The sequence below is a fragment of the Dipodomys spectabilis genome, unplaced genomic scaffold (genome assembly GCF_019054845.1).
Source record: "Dipodomys spectabilis isolate Male_0828 unplaced genomic scaffold, ASM1905484v1 ptg000096l, whole genome shotgun sequence".
NCBI classification, from domain to species: Eukaryota; Metazoa; Chordata; class Mammalia; order Rodentia; family Heteromyidae; genus Dipodomys; species Dipodomys spectabilis.
This window is the reverse complement of record NW_024870773.1, coordinates 7,408,275-7,431,167: the sequence shown is the minus strand read 5'-3', so window position 1 is coordinate 7,431,167 and position 22,893 is coordinate 7,408,275. Positions and strand designations below refer to the sequence as shown.

The window sequence follows — 22,893 nt, the reverse complement described above, 5'->3', positions numbered from 1 at the left end:
TACATTGAAACAAGCTAGGTATGGTGACACATGTGTGTGACCCCAGCTAGTCAGGAGGAATAGGAAGGAAGATCATGAGCTAAGGCTAGCTCTGGCCAACAAAAGCCAATCTAAATATAACTACATCTAAAAATAATCAAAGGATGGACTAGGAGCATGGCTCAAGTGGTAGATTGACTGTAATTCATTTCCACTGCATTTATCCATTTATTCAATGGTTTCTGTTGGTTATGCCAAATATGTCTTGACAAAAACAACAGTTATGTCAGGATATACCAAGGCACAATTTCTTCTTACCAGAGTTACATTTAAATCATAGTTTATATTTTTAGATGTAAGCAACATTAGACTGCTTTTCTACAGTTCAGTGACAGTAGTTCAGTGGTATATACGTATGTATATGTTATGTTACATATATGTGTATGCATACATATATGTGTGTGTGTGTACACACACACACACACAAACAGTAGAGTACTACTGGGAATTAAACTCAAGGCTTCATCCCTGTTGGGCAAGTATTTACCACTTGAGCCAGTGGTAGAAAAAGTTCTATCATTTGAACTAGTCTCCTATTTCATCTCCTTCACTACTGTCCTTTCCATTTGATACTACTGGACAGTCTTATTATCATGGTGATTTTTACTACTAATATATCTTGCCTCTCAACCTACTCATTCCCCTAACTCACTAAATTTAAGACTCAACTAAACACATTCTTTTCTGTAATGCTTTATTTTGTTTTAGAAACAGGGCCTCACCAGCATATGCTGGCCTCAAATTCAAGATCTACCCAACTCTACTTGCCATGTACTAGGAAGACAGTCATATGCCACCAATCCCAGTACTAAGCTTGTTCTTTATGAGCTTTCCCTGAGATAGCACTTCCAACATCATCCATATTCCTTAGAATTCTCTCTTAACGTTCCTTTCAAATAGGGAGAGTTTCAATTCATGTGTAAGTCATACATATGTTGAAATCATTTGTAAATGTAGAAAAATGTCAACATTCAACAATACAGAACATCAAAATGAGTATTAGAAGAAGAAACCTGTATCTCCTGCCACTATAGAACACAGTCAGAGACCTTGGAATCCCTTTCCTCTTCTTTCTCTCCTTTCTCCTCTCCTCTTCCCACGTCTGCCTACACAGCCAGCTAACAGTCAAGCCTTATTCCTACTCTGCAACCCACTGCTCTGCCAATCAATCCCACTGTGGAGGAGTACAAGCTGGAAAGTGTCAGGAACCAACTGTGTACTAACGGCTGAAAAAGAGGGTCTACAGACTCACTTCTATGACTGCAAATTACTTTCTGTAGGCGTATTAACTTTATGGTAGAAGAGAAACCATACAGGTCAAAAAAGACATCTTTAAAGACTTGCATGCATGTGCCCTTCCTTCCCACTTCCCACCCCAGCTCTCTCTCCTTCCCCACTGGCCCAGGCTGGCCTCAAACTGGAGATCCTCCTGTCTCAGTCTCCCAAATTCTGGGATTATAGTTATGCACTAGCACCCTCAACCATCTTTGAGCTTTCTCTTTGGAGAACCCAGATCTCTTTCAAAGGATTATTGCTGCTTGTTTTCCTTTTCAATCTCACTATAGCTATCCCCATTCAAGAAATATTCTTTATAGCCAGGATCCAGTTGTTAACACCTGGGCTGGAGGCATAGGTCAAGTGCTAGAGCACCAGGCTGTCAAATGCAAGGCCATGAGTTCAAACCCCAGCTCCACCATGACCCCTCCCCAAAAAAATAAAAACCAAAGAAATAAAAGCCTGTATTCCTAGCTACTCAGGAGGCTAAGATCTGTGGATCACAGTTTGAAGCCAGCCCCAGCAAAAAAAAAAAAGGTTGTGAGACTTATCTTCAATCAAACCTTGAGTTCAAGACTCAGGAATAGCTGGAGACCAGCATGTGCACACACGCGTGCATGCACGCACGCACACGCACACACACATACACACACATCTCTTTACATCTGAACAAATTTAACAGCTGTCTATCTGGTCACTGAATCCAAATTTGTCTCCTCTCCAATCTATCCTGCACTAAGGCTAGATAAATCTTCCCAAGTAACTCAACTTCTGTACAAAAACTAGAAGCATATGAAACAAACTTGACAACAGTCTAGAAGAAGATGAATACAGCATAAAGAAAAGAAAGAAGGTTTAGGTTTTGCTTTTAATACAACTGCATTACTTAAGTATTTTGTAGGATCATATTAATTACCTTTATTTTTTAGTGTTGCTTGACCTTGTCTCTTTCTAAAAATTCTGACAAAACTAAAATCAAAACCTGTTCAAAAAGGCCAAAGCACTGGTGGCTCGTGTCTGTAATCCTAGCTACTCAGAAGGCTGAGATCTGAAGATCATAGTTTGAAGCCCACCTGGATAGAAAGGCCATGAGACTCTGGGGTCTCCAATTAACCACCAAAAAATCTAAAAGTACAGCTGTGGCTCAAATGGTAGATCACTAGCCTTGAGCAAATAAGCTCAGGACAGTGCCCAGGCCTTGATGGGCAACAAAAAAAAAAAAGAAAAACTTTCCAAACACTAATTTCTTTTTTTTTTTTTGGTCCAGTCGTGGGCCTGAACTCTGGGTCTGGGCACTGTCTCTCAGCTCTTCAGCTCAAGGCTAGTGCTCTACCACTTGAGTCACAGTGCCACTTCCGGCTTTTTTTTTTCTACTTATGTGGTGCTGAGGAATGGAACCCAGGGCCTCATGCATGCAAGGCAAACACTCTACCACTGAGCCACCTTCCCAGCCCACACTAATTTCTTTTATACAGACTATTTCCTTATTTAAATATAAGTACTAGGCTGGAGATACAACTCTATGAATGAGCTCTTGCCTAGTACACAAGAGAGAGAAGGGAGGGGAATTGGGGAGAAAGAAAGAAGGGAAAGGATATATCCATCCATGTGTATACTACAGAGCAATTTTATGTTCCTTGGATCTAAAACCTCTATCACGCACTGGTTTCTATATACCTATATACAGAGCAGAAAATTAATTTTTAAACAAATCTCCCTCCTAAGTACATAGGTTCAATATATCCCAATAATGTCAAGAACTCTTTCTACAGAAGCCAGGGAATCATAACCTATTATGACTCCAAGCCACTAGAAATTTTAAATAAACCACTACTATTCAAGATTGTCACTTCTAGACCAGCCTTTTCCCAATCTCTTCTTGGACTTCTTCCCATCTATAATTCAATCCTCCTTAAAATCTGTTCTCCATTCTCAATAAAAGTACAATTTTTCGTCATCTGCATAAAACTTTCAACTACCCTCACCAAAAAAAAAAAAAAAAAGGAAAGACCAGGGGCTGGGAAGGTGGCTCAGTGGTAGAGCGCTTGCCTTGTGTGCCAGAGGCCCTGGGTTCGATTCTTCAGCACCACATAAGCAAAAAAAGAAAAAAGCCGGAAGTGGCGCTGTGGCTCAAGTGGTAGAGCGCTAGCCTTCAGCTGAAGAGCTGAGGGACAGCGCCCAGGCCCAGAGTTCAGGCCCCACGACTGGACCCAAAAAAAAAAAGGAAAGACCAAAATCCTAACACAGCAAATTGGTCCTTGCTTAGTATGGCTCTTCCCTACATCCTGAAAGATCATTTTCTGTTCATTCTCTCTACAGCACCCTATATATTGTTCAAAAATCACTCTCTCACCTTTGGACCCATGCACATGCTAATCCCCTTATTACCAACAGTGTTAATACATATCCACTTTTCAGATATGAACTCCAATTTCTTTCTTTGCCACACCAAGCTCACTAGAGACACCTAAGATAGAGCCTCATATCAACATATGTTTTCCTTGGTATAATTATAGTTTATGATCTACTTTATCAGTAGAGGACACAAAAGAAAATCCCCTGAGGAAAAAGATTATATCTAATTGCCAACCTGCTCTGACACATATAGGGATGTAAAAACCTGCTAAGCCAGGCACTGTGATACACAATCATAATTCAAACTACTTGAGAGGATGAAGTGGAAGATCATTTGGGACAAGAATTTTGAGGCCAACCAGACAACTTAGTGAGACCCCTGTCTGTCTCAAAAAAGGTGCAAGGGAAGGGAAAGAAGGAGAGAAGAGGAGAAATAAGGAAGTGGGGAAAGGAAAGGAAAAGGGAAGTGGAAGGAAGGAAAGGAGAAACAAAAGCAAAAACAAAAAAATGGCAAATAACTGACTAAGTAACAAATAGATTCTACCATCTATGAAGCATGTTACATATACATATATATATAATATATATATATGTATTTATGAAACACTCCTGTGATTCTAACTTGGGATTCTGTAACATTTTGCCAGTTTCCTTTGGGATCTTTATGGTATTCTGTGACTATTCTAAAGCAATAAGAGCATTAATAGTTTGTCTTCCACCTACTCAAAGTAAATTTTTACTATTAATTTTAATGGAACATGAAACTGAAAAGGCAAAATGGATTCTCAAGTCTTTTGAAAGAGGCATGGCTTAACAAAGAAACTAAGCCAATACCTTTTTTCTCACAGAAAACATTAAGTATATGAAATAAAGGGGACCCAGGTGTGGTGGCATACCCCTGCAATCCTAGCACTCAGGAGAAAAATCTGAGGCCAGCCTGGATTATGTACTTAGCTACAATCTGTCTCAAAGATAGGGGGGAAAGCCAGCAAAATGGCAGAAACAAAAGTATACCTCCATTTTTTGTCCTTTTTTTTCTCACTTCAGATATTTTTAAGATATATTAGTACTGAAAAGGGAAGATATTTATGTACCAAGGATAATATAAAAAACAAGAATGTAGGCTGGGCATGTGGCCTAGTGGTAGAGTGCTTGCCTAGCATGCATGAAGTCCTGGGTTTGATTCCTTAGTACCACATAAACAGAAAATCTGGTAGTGGTACTGTGGCTTAAGTGATAAGAGTGCTAGCCCTGAGCAAAAGAAACTCAGGGACAGTGCCCAGGCCCTGAGTTCAAGCCCCAGGACTGGCCCAGGGGTAAAAAAAAAAAAAGGAATATCTTCAAACACAACGTGAGAACAGGATTAAATTAGAGATTATGATTACTGCGTATTTCGCTATCTTGTATGTGTGTGTTTTTTTAAGGTATTGACTTCATGTCTGGCACTTACTAAGCAAACATTCTAGCACTTGAGGTAGTTCCCAGTGTTTTTTGTTTATGTGGTGTTTGTTTTTTAAACAGCACTGGGGTTTGATCTCAGGGCCTATAGCTTGCTAAGGAACCATTTTACTATAAGAGCCTATGACTCCTTGTTTTATTTTTTGAGACAGTGTCTCACTATGTAGCCCAGGCTCATGATTATCTTGTCTCAGCCTTCCAAATGCTGAGATTATACGTGTCTACCATTATGCCCCTCTATTACATTTTAATAAAAGTTAGTATTTCTTACAGTTCCAACTGTAAGAAACTGCTTATAAATTAAATTTATACAAACTATTAAATTTTTGATATGGCTAAAGTCTATACAAAGCAGGTATATGACACATTATAATCACAGTAGTTACACCAGAGGTGAAATATACAGAACAGTAAGACCCTGAATTTAAGTATCTATACAAAATAATTAGCACAGAATATATACTATGCAGGGGCTGGGAAGGTTGCTCAGTGGTAGAGCGCTTGCCTTGCATGCATGAGGCCCTGGGTTCGATTCCTCAGCACCACATAAGCAAAAAGAAAAAAGCCGGAAGTGGTGCTGTGGCTCAAGTGGTAGAGCGCTAGCCTTGAGCTGAAGAGCTGAGGGACAGCGCCCAGGCCCAGAGTTCAGGCCCCACGACCGGACCCCAAAAAAAAAAAAGAATATATAGCAAATGGAATTCTTTTTTTATTTTTTTTCCAGTCCTGAGACTTGAACTCAGGGCCTGGATACTGACCCTGAGCTTCTTTTGCTCACGGCTAGCACTCTACCACTTGAGCCACAGTGCCACTTCCAGGCTTTTCCTGTTTATGTGGCAGTAAGGAATCGATCTCAGGGCTTGGTGCTTGCTAGATCCCAAGGCTTGGTACATGCTAGGCAAGCACTCTACCACTAAGCCACATTCCTGATCCACAAAGAGAATTCTTGCATAAAGAACTTTATATCTCGGGGCTGGGAATGTGGCTCAGTGGCAGAGCGCTTGCCTTGCATGCATGAGGCCCTGGATTCGATTCCTCAGCACCACATAAGCAAAAAGAAAAAAGCCGGAAGTGGCGCTGTGGCTCAGGTGGTAAAGCACTAGCCTTGAGCTGAAGAGCTGAGGGACAGCGCCCAGGCCCAGAGTTCAGGTCCCACGACCGGACCCAAAAAAAAAAAAGAACTTTATCTGCTGGGCACTAGTGGCATACGCCTGTAATCCTAGCTATTCAGGTGGCTGAGATCTGAGGATTGCAGTTCAAAACTAGTCCATGCAGGAAGATCCATGAGACTTCTTTTTTTTTTTTTTTGTCTGTCATGGGGGCTGAACTCTGGGCCTGAGCGCTGTCCCTAAGCTCTTCAGCTCAACGCCAGCGTCCTACCACATAAGCCATAGCACCACTTCTGGCTTTTTTCTGCTTATGTGGTGCTAAGGAATCGAACCCAGGGCCTCATGCATGTGAGGCTAGCACTCTACCACTGAGCCACCTTCCCAGCTCCCCATGAGACTCTTTATACAATTAACCACCAGAAAACCAGACATAGCCCTGTGGCTCAAAGTGGCAGAGTACTAGCCTTGCGCAAAAAAAGTTCAGGGACAGCACCCAGGCCGAGTTCAAGTCCTAAACTCAGCCAAAAAAAAAAAAAAAAACACTTTAGTCAGAAACGCTCAATATACATCATAGCTTAAGTTATGATGGATACACTTAGGAAAAATATTGTGCAATATATTTGTAAACTGAACAGAACATCTTTTACAGAATTCTATTACTGGTTTTTTTAATCTATGGATCAACTATAGTTACTTAGACTCTTTGGTAGACATTTTCCTAAAAATGAACAAACAGACTGGCAAGTAATAGCAATAATTGCCAATAAAATTTAAGTTTTCAAGAAAAATTAGATTTTAAAAAAACCTGTATCTATCAACTTAAACTTGATAGTTTTTCACTGCTTAGAAGATTCTTCTAACAAGCTATGTAGTAGTGGCCAGGTGCTAGTGGCTCATACCTGTAATCCTAGCTACTCAGAAAGCTAAGATCTGAGGATCATGATTTGAAGCCAGCTGGGACAGCAAAGTCCATGAGATTCTTATCTCCAATAAACCACAAGAAAACACTGTAGCTCAAGTGGTACAACACTAGCCTTGAGCAAAAGAAGCTCAGGACAGCACTCAGGACCTGAGTTCAAGCCCCATGACCAACCCCCCAAAAAAAGAAAAGTAAAACTGAGCCAGGCACTGGTGGCTCACACCTGTAATCCTAGCTACTCAGGAGGCCTAGGCAGATATATCTTGTGAGACTTTTATGTCCTCTTAAACCAGCAAAGAGCTAGACAAGGTATAACTCAAGTGGTAGAGTACCTTGAGCAAAACACCCAAACAAGAGCACAAAGCCTTGAGTTCAAACCCCAGTATTAATACCAAAACAAAAAGCTAGTTAGTACTCCCAATAACTACATCTATTCAGAATGTTACCTCTTTCCAAGACCCCCGAAGGCCCTACATAAACACCTGATAATCTAATTTCTCTTCTCTGGTCCTCATTAACTGCCTCTGGGTCACAAAACCCTTAGAAATATTTTTCTCACATCACAACCTTTACCCTTCCTATTCCATAGCTATTCACACAGATGTCTTCCCAACCTTTCAAATTTTAGCTTACCTCCAAGGACTTCCTAACCTTCCTAACGTAAAGTTCTCCTTCCCTATTTTCTATCCCCATCTAACTGTACTTAATTTTCCTAAGCACAACTTCATTTATCTGAAGCATTAAATTTTTTATGTATATTATCTATCCCCTTTTCCATAATGAAAATTTGCTAAGAATATGGATTTTGACATGCTCAGTATTTATATGACCTAGAATAGTAGCTAACATATAGTGGGTACTCAAAGGATTTTTATCAAATGAGTAATTAATGTATGAACTACAAGAAAAGACCTAAAAATGAGTAATATCAGATCAAAAGGAATGAGTTTTCAAGTCAGAACACATTTGCTGAGCAGAATATGAGTGTTATTGTTTTGTTTTGTTTTTTTAACTAAAAGGCCAGTAAGACTTGTAAGGTGAGTCCAATAAGATGAATGCAGCAAGTGTAAAACAACAAAAGCTATTATATAAGGACTCTTAGACCCCATTGAGATAGGTAAATCTACATTTTGGTCAGTTTGTGCTATTACAGCAAAATGCTAAACTGAATACTTTATAAACAACAGAAAGTTACTTTAGCTGGGCGCCGGTGGCTCACACCTGTAATCCTAGCTACTCAGGAGGCTGAGATCTGAGTATCATGGTTCAAAGCCAGCCCGGGCAGAAAAGTCCGTGAGACTCTGATCTCCAATAAACCACTGGAAAACCAGAAGTGGCACTGTGGCTCAAGAAGTAGAGCACTCGCCTTGAGCTGAAGAGTGCAGGGACAGTGCCCAGGCCCAGAGTTCAAGAGAAAGAATGAAAGAAAGAACGAAAGAAAGAACGAAAGGAAGAAGGAAGGAAAGAAGGAAGGAAGGAAGGAAGGAAGGAAGGAAGGAAGGAAGGAAGGAAGGAAGGAAGGAAGGAAGGAAGGAAGGAAGACAGTTCTAAGTTCTGAGAAACACAAGATTAAGTAGTGACCATGTCAAGTCCAGGTCTCTATGTTCTCATATTGCAGAAGGCTAAAAGGCAACTTCACACTCTCAAGCCCCTTTGTCCAGTCCTGGGCTTGAATTCAGGACCTGGGCTCTGTCTGAGCTTTTTTGCTCAAGGCTCGCACTCTACCACTTCAACCACAGCTTCACTTTTAGTGTTTTCTGAGTTTATTGGAAGTAAGTGTCTCAAGGACTTGACTGTCCAGGATGACTTTAAACTATAATCCTCAAATCTCAGCCTCCTAAGTAGCTAGGATTACAGATGTGAGCCTCCTGTACCTGACTTCAAAAGTCTTTTTATAGGCACTTAATTCCATTCAAGAGGGCAGAACCCCCAGACAAGCAATTCTCCAAATCCCCATCTCTCAGTATCACTACCAGGGAGATTAAGTTCAATCTGAATTCTGGAGAGACATCATCATTTAAACCAGAGCAGTATACTGATGAGAAATCACCAGAAGACTTTAAAGGAGAGGAGTAACTTGATTTAAATTCTATCCTAAAAGTACGACATGAGCTGGGAATGTGGCTTAGTGGTACAGTGCTTGCCTAGCATGCACGAAGCCCTCGGTTCAATTCCTCAGTACCACATAAACAGAAAAAGCCAGAAGTGGTGCTGTGGCTCAAGTGATAGAGTGGCAGCTTTGAGCAAAAGAAGTTCAGGGACAGTGCCTAGGCCCTGAGTTCAAGCCCCACGACTGGCCAAAAAAAAAAAAAAAAAGACCATAGTAGGGGTTGGGGATTTAGCCCAGTGAAAGAGCACGGCCTGGCTAATTAATGCAAGGACCTGAGCTCAGTCTTCAGCTCTGCCCCCCCTCAAAAAAGTAAAGTACTACAGTACTACAGGGGAGCTTAGTGTGGACAATGGCTCAGAGAAAGCCAGAACAGCTGTCTAAACAGATAGACATTTGCAATGGGTAGCACCAGTGGATACTGAATAGGCAAATTTAAGAAGAATCTACAGGACCTGTCAGATGAATAGTAGTATTCAAGAGGGGCACAAGAACAGGGAAGAATAATGGAGGAGTTGCCAGAAGTTTCCACAGGTTTCCAGTGAGTTAGTCCATAATACTAAAAGATATGTGTGCCAGGTGCCAGTGGCTCACGCCTGTTATCTTATTCAGGAGGTGAGATCTGAGGATCGAGGTTAAAAGCTAGTCTGGGCAGGAAAGTCCATGGGACTCTTATCTCCAATTAACCGCCAGAAAACGGGAAGTGGCACTGTGGCTCAAATGGTAGAGCGCTCACCTTGAGCTGAAGAGCTGAGGGACAGTGTCCAGGCCCAGAGTTCAAACCCCACAACTGACACACACACAAAAAAAGATGTGTGTTATGTAACGGTAACCTTTCTATACATCATCTTTATAAAAACGAATTTTTAAAATTGAAAAGATGTCTGAAGCATCTTAACTGTGAAGCACCTTTGATTCAAACAAACAAGGCTGCCCTAAGTAGATGGTAAGATACATGGAAGCCTCAGTGGAAAAGAGACCTTATCTGGAAACTAGATGGAAACAAATAAAATCTTAGGTGACATGCATAGGAAAAAAAACAAAACAAAGCTACACTACTCAAAGATAAAAGAATAGAGGGCCAGAAAGTAACAGGAAAAGTAGAAGAAAAGTTATCAAGAAGCCCAAGAATTAATTTAAACCAAAGGAAAAAGAGAGAGAGAAACAAGCTTAGTAGGCAAACCTGTAATTCCAGCTACATGGGAGGATTCCAAATTCAAGTCAGCCTAGGCCTAGCTAGATCCCATGGGGGTGGGGACTAGGTGGGGACAAGCTGTGGATGAGGTGGAGAGAACTGAGGGGAGGAATGTGAAATGATGCTAAGAAGATGAGAAAGAAATAATGTCCAATAAACTTTCCATCATGGGGGATACTTAGCAAAATTCTGTGAAGCAGTAGAAATAACAACTTAGATAAAACAGCAAAGGCAAACTGGTGGGTGAAGGAGAAAGATGTTGCTGTTTTAATAAAAGCTATTTAAACCATAAATGAAAGGTAGGTCAGTTACTAGATAGGCGTATGAAGCAAAAGCAGTGTTTTCTTATATGGGAGCAACATGAAACATTTCCATTCCAACTTCACAAGTGCAGTAACAAGAGAAGGAATGAAAAGATGTAAGAAGTGAGCCAGCGTAGTTCATGCCTGTAATTCTAGCTACTCAGGAGGCTGAGATCTGAGAATTGAGGTCCAAAGCCAGACTGGGCAGACAAATCATGAGACTATTAATCAGTAGAAACTGGAAGTGGAAGTGTGGTTCAAGTGGTAGAATGCCAGTCTTGAGTAAAAAAGCCAAGTAAGACCCCTAAGTTCAAGCCCCTTTACCAACACCGCTCAGGAAAAAAAAAAAAAAGACCAAGTTAGCTGTTTCCTAGTAAATCAAAATCCAGTAATTGGTATTTTTCTAGTGTCTTGTATTTTTCTAGTGTCTAGTATTCTAATGTCTTCTCAATCATGTGCTTAAAAAAATTCCCTAATTTTCTATCATTGTGCCTTGTTAAATAGTAAGATCTCGGGCCTATGAAGGTGACTCAGTGGTAGAGTGCTTACCTTGCATGCATAAGGCCCTAGGTTCCATTCCTCAGCACCACATAAGCAGAAAAAGCCGGAAGTGGTGCTGTGGCTCAAGTGGTAGAGCGCTAGCCTTGAGATGAAGAGCTGAGGGACAGAGCCCAGGCCCAGAGTTCAGGCCCCATGACTGGAAAAAAAAATGTGTGTGTGTGTGTGTGTGTGTATATATATATATATATATATATATATATATATATACACACATAAAGATCTCAAAGATAATAATTTGGATGGCTCAACTATTAGTATTTTTTAAAGTCAAAGAATAACTTCAAAAACATTACACTTAACAAAGAAGATATTAGAAAAATATATAGCCCCTCATCAAAACTTTTTTTTTTTTTTTTTGGCCAGTTCTGGGACTTGAACTCAGGGTCTGGGCTCTGTCCCTGAGCCTCTATGTGCTCAAAGCTAGCACTCTACCACTTGAGACACAGCTTCACTTCTGGCTTTTTTCTGTTTATGTGGTTCTGGGGAATCGAACCCAGGGCTTCATGCATGCTAGGCAAGCTCTCTACCAGTAAGCCACATTCTCAGCCCACCATTGAAACTTCTTAAATATCCCCAAATAACATTTACTTATAATTTACCTCATTTTTCATTCCATTTTTTGTTTTTTTCTGCCAGAATTAGGGCTTGAACTCAGGGTCTCACACTCAACTTGCTTGCTCATTCTACCACTTGAGATATTCATGAGCTGGTCATGAACCTAGGTCAGATCCTGCTCCACCCAATCCAGAACATGCTTGGCAACAGCATTAAACACACTGTGACATGGTATAGGTCAACTTAACAATTACCTGAAGAACTTCCATTAAAAAACCCTGCTTAATTCATTATATGTTCAATTTACATCTTAACTTTTCTAGCCACTGCTTTACTAAAACTTCAAAAATGCAACTCTAAAAATTCTACCCTGTCCTCCTCAATCATTTTGACTTTCCTCAAATCTGGTTTGTACAGAATCAGACCTTTTCAAAATATTTCAAGACATTTGGTTAGCCTCTACTAATTCTACAAATTGTCTTACACCAACTGCAACACCAAATCAAAACAGAATAGGCAAGGAGAGACACAGAAGGAAAAGAAACCACAGAGCTGAATGAAAAATTAGGCTGTTCCTATAGTGAACATTTCAAATGCCAAAACTACCATCTTTTGGAAACTTTACGGACAAGTCTCCAAATTATAAACATACATGGTTTAGGAATTCAGAAAGAATTGTTCTAACTGATCAATGGTACAAGAGTTGTTAGGTTTCCAGTCTATTCACTTCTGAACTAGTCTGAGTTCTAGATTCATTCATGTGGAAACAGTGATATGAAAAGTGCATAGGCTGTAGTCTGTCAGAGTTCAACAGAAATTCTGTCTGAACAGTTAATAATTGTTATACCAAACAAAATTTAACTTTTCTGAGTCCTAATTTCCTCACCTATAAGATAGCATCACTTATCATGGAGTATTTGTAAGGATTAAATACAAAACAACTAGAAGATATTGTGACAGGGTAAATATTCACTCACTAAACACAATCAATTGCAGTCTGCCCTCCTTTTCTGTAGGTTCAGCAGTTGTGAATTCAACCAACCATTAGTTCATCCAAAATATTTTTTAAAACCTTAATCTGTGTTGAACATGTACACTTTGCCACTATTCACTCAACAATACTATATAACCATTCACACAGCATTTACATTGTAATCTAGACATGATTTAAAATATATAGGATGACGTATGTAGGTAGTAAATACTATGCCATTTCATATAAGGAATTTGAACATCTAGGGATTTTTTTAAGTATCCTTTAGGGTCCTACAATCTGGTCACTAAGGAATGAGAATATATTACCCACTAATCCATCAATCCTCTTGACATACATTCTTCTTTTTTGGTGCTAGAGTCTGAACCCAGCCTTGTGCATATTAAACATACACTCTAAACACACTATCACCCAGCTGTACTCCTAGCCCCTTTACACATCCTTTTTAACTCCTGTATTGCAGTAAGCAACCTATTCCTGACTTATTAAAGAGTTTAGGAGCCAGGTGCTGTTGGCTCACACACGTAGTTTTAGCTACTACTCAGGAGGCTGAGCTCTGAGGATCAAGGTTCAAGGCCAGGCCAAGCAGACAAACTCAAGAGACTTTTATCTACACTTAATCGGCAAAAGGCTGAAAGTATACATATGGCTGAAGTAGTACAACACCAGCTTTGAAAGGAGAAAGCCAAACAAAAGTGCAAAGCCTTGAGTTCCAAGTCCAAGTACTAATACATACATACATACACACACACAAAAAAAAAATTTTTAAGATTCAGAATCTGAAAATCTAGGACTCCATTTACTATTTCATACAAACTATTAAACTTTAGGCTAAGCTGGGCGCCGGTGGCTCAAGCCTGCAATCCCAGCTACTCAGGAGGCTAAGATCTGAGGATCACGGTTCAAAGCCAGCCCCGGCAAGAAAGTCCGTGGAACTCTTATCTCCAATAAACCACCAGAAAACTGGAAGTGGTGCTGTAGCTCAAGTGATAGAGTGCTAGCCTTGAGCTGAAGAGCTGAGGGACAGCGCCCAGGCCCAGAGTTCAAGCCCCACCACCAAAAAACTTTAGGCTAGATGTTTACTGTCTTTAAACAGATTATTCATCTGTTACCAGAAGAAAAAGAAAAAAGGAGAGCACAGGAAAAGAGAGGAAAGGACAGGGAATAGGGGAGAGGAAAGGAAAGGAGAATAAAACAAGGGAGTGGGAGAGAAGCACAGATTTACAATAATTAAGTGATATAGTCTATTACGTAGCATAAATGGTCTAATACAAAAAAGACTAAGCTTTTACCATAATTTACCTTATATCCACAATTAAATGTGTAAAGGAAGCAAATGTCATGGGAACTGTGTAAAGCTATCTAATGTGCTCACTATAAGACTAATGATTAGAACATACCTGCTACCTCAATGAAGCTCTTGTTGGTAGAAATCCCACCAGAAAAATTAAATCAAATTGAAAAGTGAAGTTATGTAGAACACTTTCCTGTCATTACCCAACCTAGCAATCTATATCCTGAGAAATCTTTCTTAAGTAGTTTCTACACTTCTTCACTTAGCTTCCTTTTCTTCCTATTCCTCAAAATAGTTTCCCTAACAGAAACCAAGTACAGAATAAAGCCAGATAGCTAAGTGTGCTCAAGTTAAAAAGTGATTGTTGCCAGGCGCCGGTGGCTCACACCTTGTAATCCTAGCTACTCAGGAAGATCTAAGCATCATAGTTCAAAGCCAGCCCGGGCAGGAAAGTCCATGAGACTCATCTACAATTAACCACCAGAAAACCAGAAGTGGTGCTGTGGCTCAAGTGGTAGAGCACTAGTCTTGAGCTGAAGAGCTGAGGGACAGCACCCAGGCCCAGAGTTCAGGCCCCACGACTGGACCCAAAAAAAAAAAAAAGGGAATCCTGAGACTGAGGCTGGCTTGAGATACATACAAGAGGACCAATCTCAAAAAAGAAAAACCTCAAAACATAACTAACTATATTCTTTCCCAAAGAAGAAATACATTTATGAAGATTATTATTTATAGACTAATCAGTCACAGAAGGGCTATAGTAAGATCTCAATAGACATTCAAATGGCTATTTCTAGGACGATTTGTTCATAACACCAAAATCAGCAGCCGTACCAACCATATGAACATATACATCATTTTCTGAGCTTGTCTGAGCTTGACCTCATCTAAGCCCCTTAAGCAAGACAATTAATGGCCTAGTTCATGTAGCCCAGAGTTTAAAAGCTATTAAGGTATCATGGTAATCATTACTATGTGTCAATCTTACTTCCCCACAATCATTTCTCACAGGTCAGATTTAGGAACACACACACATATACACACACACACAAACACAACCTTAGGGCCACTGAGTGTGGTTCTGAGCACTAGGCTCCAATATTTATGAGTGTTTATTAATACATGATTACTAGCATGATCTTCCCTATCAGGAATATTGCTAATGACGTTTTTTAAGTACTTCAACATTACATGACAGCAGCAGGAGAAAAGATAAGGGGTCTCAGAGGGGGGAAAAAGCACTGCAGAACATAACTACCTGAAAAAGAAATAGTCAACATACAGGCTAAAACATGTTAGGGTTACCAACAGTTGGCAACAAGTACCAGTTACCACACAGTGTGCTTGTCAGATTTCCCAACATGCAAAACAGAAAGAAGCCACCCTTCATAGCGTACTTATCTGCTGACTTCTATAGAGAAGAAATGACTTTTCCAAAATGATTTCCTTTGCTTTCCAAGATCATTTCTGTGTGTGTATGTGTGCATGCCAGTAGTGAGGCTTGAATTCAGAGGCTGGGCATTGTCCCCTGGCTATTTCTTGAAAGACAGTTCCACTTCCAGCTTTTTGGTGGTAAAATGGAGTCTCACAGACTTTCCGACCCCAGCTGTCTTCTAACGGTGATCCCAGATATCAGCCTCCTGAGTAGCTAGGATTACAGGCTTGAGTGACTAGAGCTCAGCTCTTTTCATGATCTTTAAAACTTTTAAAATTTTAAGGTCCATCTCAGGTTCAAATTTTTATATTAAGTTGAATGAAAGTTGCATATTTTTAATATTAGTAAGTTACAAGATCACTTTTGTTTTCACACTTTTTCTGTATCTCTACAAGGTTTTAAAAGATGTTTTTAAAACCTAAATCCCATTTGCAAAAACACATGTCTTAGAAACATGGCAAGCATTCAACAAGTTTACTTATCAGTAAAATTCCTTAAATTGAAAGATTGAAAAAAAAAATTACAAAGATAAATTCCTAGCAGTGCTACTGAAGATACAATGTCACTAACATAGAAACTGAGAAATACTTAACATATTCTGAAGACAGTATCAAGAGAAAAAGAACTTGCCCAACACAGAAACCATTGATTAAACTCATGATTAAAAATCATGAGGCTGGGAAAGTGGCTCAGTGGTAAAGTGTGTTCATCCCTTGCATGCATGAGGTCCTGGGTTCGATTCCTCAGTACCTCCTAAGCAGTAAAAGCCAGAAGTGGTGCTGTGGCCCCAGTGGTAGAAGGCTAGCCTTTAGCTGAAGTGCTGAGGGACAGAGCCCAGGCCCAGAGTTCAGGCCCCACGACTAGCCAAAAAAAAAAAAAAAAAATCATGATTGGGAGGCCAGGCCCTGGTGGCTCACACCTGTAATCCTAGCTAAGGAGGCTGAGATCTAAGGATCACAACTCAAAGCCAGCCAGGAGAGGAAAGTCCCTGAGACTCTTATCTCCAATAAACCACAAGAAAGCCGGAAGTTACACTGCGGCTCAAGTGGTAGAGCGTTGGACTTAAGCTGAAGAGCTGAGGGACAGCACCCAGGCCCAGAATTCAAGTCCCACGATGGACCAAAAAGAAAAAAAAAATCATGATGGGGATGGGAATGTGGCTTACTGGTAGAGTACTTGACCAGCATTCATAAAGCCCTGGGTTCTATTTCTCAGTACCGTAAAAACAGAAAAAAGCCAGAAGTGGCGCTGTGCTCAAGTGGTAGAGTGCTAGCCTTGAGCAAAAAAGCAGCTCAGGAACAGTGCCCAGGCCTGAGTTCAAGCCTCAGGACTGGCAAAACAAAAAAAAAAACCCTCATGATTAATCACATGGGTATAAATATTTGTTCTGAATTGCTGTAACTCTAATCTTTCAAAGCAACTTTAGGCCTTGCCTTACCAATAACAAGCTAATTTTTTAATATCTTTAATGTTGATACAAAAGACAACTTCTGCTGAAAGCTGTTAAGCTTACACAATTCGTTTCCAATCACCAAAATAAAAAGAAACAAATGAGCACCTGCCATAATTAAGGTTCCAAGAGTTATCTAATAAATGGACAAAAACAGGTATTGTGTTCCAAACAGTAAATAATAAGCATCTTTGGTTATTATCCTTAGACTGATGTCCTGTACAGAAACCTCGGGGGGGGGGGGGGGGAAACCTCAGCGATAACATTAACTCTATTTTAAGTTAACTCCTGAAGCCAACAGTGGAAGAACTTGAGAAGGAAGAAGAGAGTGTTGAAGACATTGTCCCCTCCAAGCAGTGTTCGATCATCCGTGTTCAAGAAAAACGAGAAGGAAGTTATCGGGAGGCAGAAGTGAACATGCTGAGAAGGGAGGTGAAAAAAATTTTAAAAAAATAAAATAAAAACGACTGGAAAACGGGCAAGCACGCAGATTCACCAACCTTCAATTACAGGCATGTGGCAGAGGAGCTTGGCCCGCGCGGGCCGGGCCCTGGCTCCCCGCACCCGCTTCCTTCTCCCCGCAGGGAGGAGGTCTGTGCGCGGTGACTCACGACAAAAATTCAAAAAATAAATAAATAAATACAGACACACCCTCTAGGCTGAACTGACATAATCGCCCCCACCCTCCGCCGACGCTGACACACTCACACACACACACCCCGCTTTTCCGCTCCCCGTCGGCGGCTTCACCCGGCACCTCGTCCCGGCCCTTTCCCCTCTGTCTCTCCCGATCTTAGAGCCGTCTCGGGGCGCGGAGACGGCGGAGTGGTAGTTTGGAGGGGGTGAGGGGGAGTCCCTCCAGACCAGACACCCCCCCCCAAGTGGGAGGCAGCTGGGGTGCGGAGGGGAGCCGCGCGCCTCCGGGGAGCAAGCCCGCGAGGGAGCCGGCGGCAGGGAGGGGGCGCCCGGTGGCGGGCTCCCGGCTCCCTCGCCCATTTTGCTCTCTGGGCTCCGGGCGGCTGGAACCGCAGCCACTTCCTGTATGGCAGCCCGACTCCCTCCGTCCGGCCGCGGGCTCGCTCCGGGGTCCGGATCGGGGCCCGGGGCCGGGCTGGGGCGGCGGCGGCGGCGGCTGAGGTCCGGGGCAGCTCCCCACCCCGCCCGGTGGGCTGGTCCCGCCCGCCGCGGGTCCCCGTTCGGCCCGGCCGGCGCCCGCCCGCACGCCCGCCCGCCCGCCCGCGCGCCTCACCTGTATGTAGTTGTTCTCACAGTAGTCCGCCACCCGGGTCAGGTTCTGGTAACTCTCTATCAGCGCCCTCTTGCCGGACGGGATCTCCTCCTCTAGTAACATCTGCAGCTCTGCCATTTTCCACCCCTCTGCATCGCTTCCTCTCGCGTTAAAGAGACAGAAGAGGCAGCGGGGTCCGCCGAGGCTCGCGGCGCCTCACAGCCCGGATACGAGCCGCGCGCCCGCCCTCCCGCCTGGTATTGTGGGACGGCGCCTCCTCCCCTTCCTCCTCACGCTCCCCGCCCTCCTCCACCCACTTCGCGCAGCCGCCAGAACCCCATCGTCTCGCGAGTCTTCATTTTTTTTTTTTCTTCTCTTCCTCCCCAACCCCCCGCCCCCAAACCACCCCTCACCCCCCACCTCCCACGGCGCGCCACACACGGAATGGTTTTTTTTTTTCTTCTAGCATGGGCTTCTGGGAATTGTAGTCTCCCGCAAACTGGCTTTCCCCCCTCAAGGCGCATGCGTCCAGGGAGGAACCCTACCGGGATTGGGGGGAGAAAAAAAAAAACGTCCAGTCAAAATGGTGTTTTAGGTTCCGAGTTTCCTGGTGGCGCCAGAAGGTGGCGCCACAGAGTGATTCTAGAGAACGACATTCGGTTCCCGGAGAAGATTGAGCAATTTGGCACAACTTGGCCAATTAGGAAAATGTCAGTGAATCAGAGCCATCCACTCGCATGGAAACTTTCCCTGTGTCTTCTGAGAGAGAATGTGTGACTCAGGCTTTAATTTCTTAACTTCTGCGCCCATCGATTCATTTGAAATTTAGGAAATATCAATTGGCAGCTGTGTACCAAGCAATGTGCTAGACGTTGGAGGCACAAGTTAGACAAGAATACCTTGTCCCCTTAAAAGGTAATAATTTTAAAATAAACACACATAATTTTACTGCTTTCCTGTCCCCTTTCAATTCAGACTCTCCTTGACGTATATTCTTCCTTCAGTTTTTAAGTCGGGCACACTTTCTTTTTTTTCTCGGTTGGACACAATCCTTTTTTTGTTTTATATCACCACTTGCTTTGAAAGAGTCTCAAAAGATCCTTTATTTTAAGCTTTCCACGGGAACATTAAATTCTTTTGAAATAATGAGCTATTCAAAAGTGTCTAAAGGGGTTGGAGGTGTGGCTCAAGAGGTACACTGCCTGCTTAACAGTCAACGACTGAGTTCAAACTCCAGTACCATTCTGGCATCAGAAAAAGAGTGTTGAAGGAGGCAACAATGCTTGATAAGAAATGTACTCATTACCTTGCTCATGCAACTGTAAGCCCTCCTCTGTACAGTATTCTCACAGTAAAAAACATTTAAAAAAAAGAAAAAGTGTCCAAGGTCTTAAAGAGAAACTAAAGATCATTTTCTAAAACATACATTGTCATTAATCTATAATGTTATTTGAAGTTCTAATAGTGGGAGAGTACTCAACTAAAGAAATAGCTCCTGGGCTGGGAAGTTGGCTCAGTGGTAAAGCGCTTGCCTTGCATGCCTGAGGCCCTGGGTTCGATTCTCAGCACCACATAAGCAAAAAGCCGGAAGTGGCGCTGTGGCTCAAGTGGTAGAGCGCTAGCCTTGAGCTGAAGAGCTGAGGGACAGCGCCCAGGCCCAGAGTTCAGGCCCCACGACCGGACCCAAAAAAAAAAAAAAAGAAATAGCTCCTGTGGGGGGGGCTAATGGGTGGAGGGCGAGGGGGGGGTGGGAGGGGATAGGAAGGGATGGTAAGGGGAAACAAAGGAGGAGGCAACAATGCTTGATAAGAAATGTACTCATTACCTTACTCACGTAATTGTAACCCCTCTGTATGGTATTTTCACAATTTAAAAAATTGTAAAATAAAAGAAAAAAGAAAAAAAGAAATAGTGCCTGTTGAAAGGGTTTTAAGGAAGGGGGTATGCCATGGGAAGAATGACAGAAGGAATGAAGTAGATCAGATTCATTATATACATGTGTAGTAATGTCTTGATGAAACCCTCCTTCTATGATGATTACATACTAAAAAAAAAAAAAAGGAGAGGGGGAAAAACACCAAAAACAAAGTGACAGGTCTCTTTTCAGGCTACTAAGAGGCACCAGAGCAGCAATCTGCAGCAACAGTCTACAGGATGATACAGGAAGAGCTACAACAGAACCAGATGTGCCAACAGTGCCAGATATTTTAGCAGTGAGGCCTAAACTCCTTGAAGAACCATGATCTCTCTCCCTAAAGACAAATGTTTCTCCAGCACCAGCAAGATTTAGTTTACTCTCCCTGTCCCAAGTTTATGTGGGTTTGGAGAGCGCAACACTACTATGACAAGGCCAAAGGCATGTCTGTCCCCACATGACGTAAGAGATGGAGAAGCTGGGCCTTGGTGGCTCACACCTGTAATCTTAGCTACTCAGGAGGCTGAGATTTAAGGATTATGGTTCAAAGCCAGCCTGGACAGAAAAAGTCTGTGAGACTATTATCTCCAATTAACCCCCAGGAAACTAGATGTAGCACTGTGGCTCAAAGTAGTAGAGCACTAGCCTTGAATGTAAAAGCTCAGGGACAGTGCTCAAGCCTTGGGTTCAAGCCCTACCACTGACAAACAAAGGAGGGGAGAGATGGAGAGATTGAATAAACTCAACAAGAATAAGAAGCTGGTCAAGAAACTGAAAACCTGGTATATTTTTGGGGAAGAGTCTGATTAAGTACATTTCATAAACCCTAACCTAGGATTTAGAAAGCTAAGTTCCTTCCCTGCTGACTCACAATGGAATATGATAACCCAAAATCAATTAGATGAAATCCACAATTAAGATGAAGGCCATTCCAGGATGACTCTGTCAACTACTTGTTGTAACCACTCAAGATTGACAACATATACATGCTCCATACATCAAAAGTATAATACCTGCCCAGCACTGTTGGCTCAAAGCCTGTAATCTTAACTACTCAAGATGCTCAGATCTGAAGATTGCAGTTCAAGGCAGCACACAAAGTAGAAGTACAGTTTATGTGATTCTTATCTCCAATTAACTACTCCCCCCCCCAAAAAAAAAAGCCAGAAGTGGAGCTATGGCTCAAGTGGTAGAGTGCTAGTCTTTGGGGGTGGGGGGAAAAGCAACACTCAGAAACAACCCCCAGCCCCAGGAGAGGTACACAAACAAACAAAAAACACATAGACCTGTACTCTAATAAATTTTAGTGATAGTTGAAGAGCAAGAGGAAGAGGCGAACAAGAAGGAGGAGAAGTGAGAAGTTAAACCACAGACTAAACCAACAACATAATTGTACAACAGATTTTTTTTTTTTAACTTGTTGGTATAGAGAGTTGGTAACAGGGTCTCCAGGTCAGAGTTGAACCCATGGTTCTTGTTTGAGCCTTTGAAATGTTGAGATTTCAGGTGTATGCCACCATGCTTAGTTCACAAGTATGATAGAGTTGAATCCATGCCTCGGACCCAATTAAATGTCTTCCAAAAAGTTTCCAACAGAGAATAACAAAACAATACAAGGTGGCGATATGGTGGGCACCAGTGGCTCACACCTGTAATCCTTGCTACTCAGGATGCTGAGATCTAAGTTAAGATTGAAGTGCAAAGCCAGCCTGGGTGGAACAATCTATGAGATTCTTTCTCTTTTTTTTTTTTTTTTGGCTGTCATAGGTCCTGAACTCTGGGCCTGGGCGCTGTTCCTCAGCTCTTCAGCTCAAGGCTAGCACTCTACCACTTGAGCCACAATGCCACTTCCAGCTTTTTCTGCTTATGTGGTGCTGAGGAATCGAACCCAGGGCCTCATGCATGCAAGGCAAGCGCTCTACCACTGAGCCACCTTCCCAACCCTATATGAGATTCTTATCTCCAATAAACTACCCTCCCCCCCAAAAAAACCAGAAGTAGAGTTGTGGCTCAAGTGGCAGAGCGTTAGCCTTGAGCAAAAGGAAGATCAACAACAGCACTCAGATCCTGACTTCAAGCCCCAGAACTGGCAACAACAACAACAACAACAACAAGTAGCAATATAATACAATGAAAGAAACCAGAAATCAGACCACTAGCAATTCACTCTCTCCTGTTCTCCCATCACTGCCATGCTCAACACCACCCCTGGCCCCACTCCATGCCACAGCCACCTTTTTCCCTTTTACATAAAGGGAAGAGAGCCGGGCACTGGTGGCTCACGCTTGTAATCCTACCTACTCAGGAGGCTGAGATCTGAGGATCGCGGTTCAAAGCCAGCCCGGGCAGGAAAGTCCGTGAGACTCTGATCTCCAATAAACCACCAGAAAACTGGAAGTGGTGCTGTAGCTCAAGTGGTAGAGTGCTAGCCTTGAGCTGAAGAGCTGAGGGACAGCATCCAGGCCCAGAGTTCAAGCCCCATGACCAACAAAAAACAAACAAACAAAAAAACCTAAAGGGAAGAGGGAGAACATTGATCTGCTACAGTTGCCATAAAAATAAATGCCATTCAATTGCAGGGAAATGGATGGAGCTAGAAGGAATCATGTTGAGCGAGGTAAGCCAAGAACGAAGAGACAAACGGTACATGGTCTCCCTGATAAGTGGATGCTAAATCCAAAATGTTAGGTGATACGACAAAACTA

General features: G+C 42.3%; 1 protein-coding gene across 12 annotated transcripts in view; it reads right to left on the bottom strand.

Moving 5' to 3' along the window:
- The window catches only part of Abi1 (abl interactor 1), a 99,914-nt gene extending 81,347 nt beyond the window's left edge, over positions 1-18,567 (bottom strand). For 11 of the 12 annotated variants that reach the window (XM_042686245.1, XM_042686246.1, XM_042686235.1 and 8 more), the window contains exon 1: positions 18,295-18,524. In XM_042686245.1, the coding sequence (XP_042542179.1) occupies positions 18,295-18,411 (117 nt within the window). In that variant the 5' untranslated portion in view covers positions 18,412-18,524. Of the gene's footprint in view, positions 1-18,294 lie in introns of all 12 variants that reach the window. The other variant, XM_042686242.1, reaches the window with a different exon arrangement.
- Positions 18,568-22,893: the final 4,326 nt, after the last annotated feature.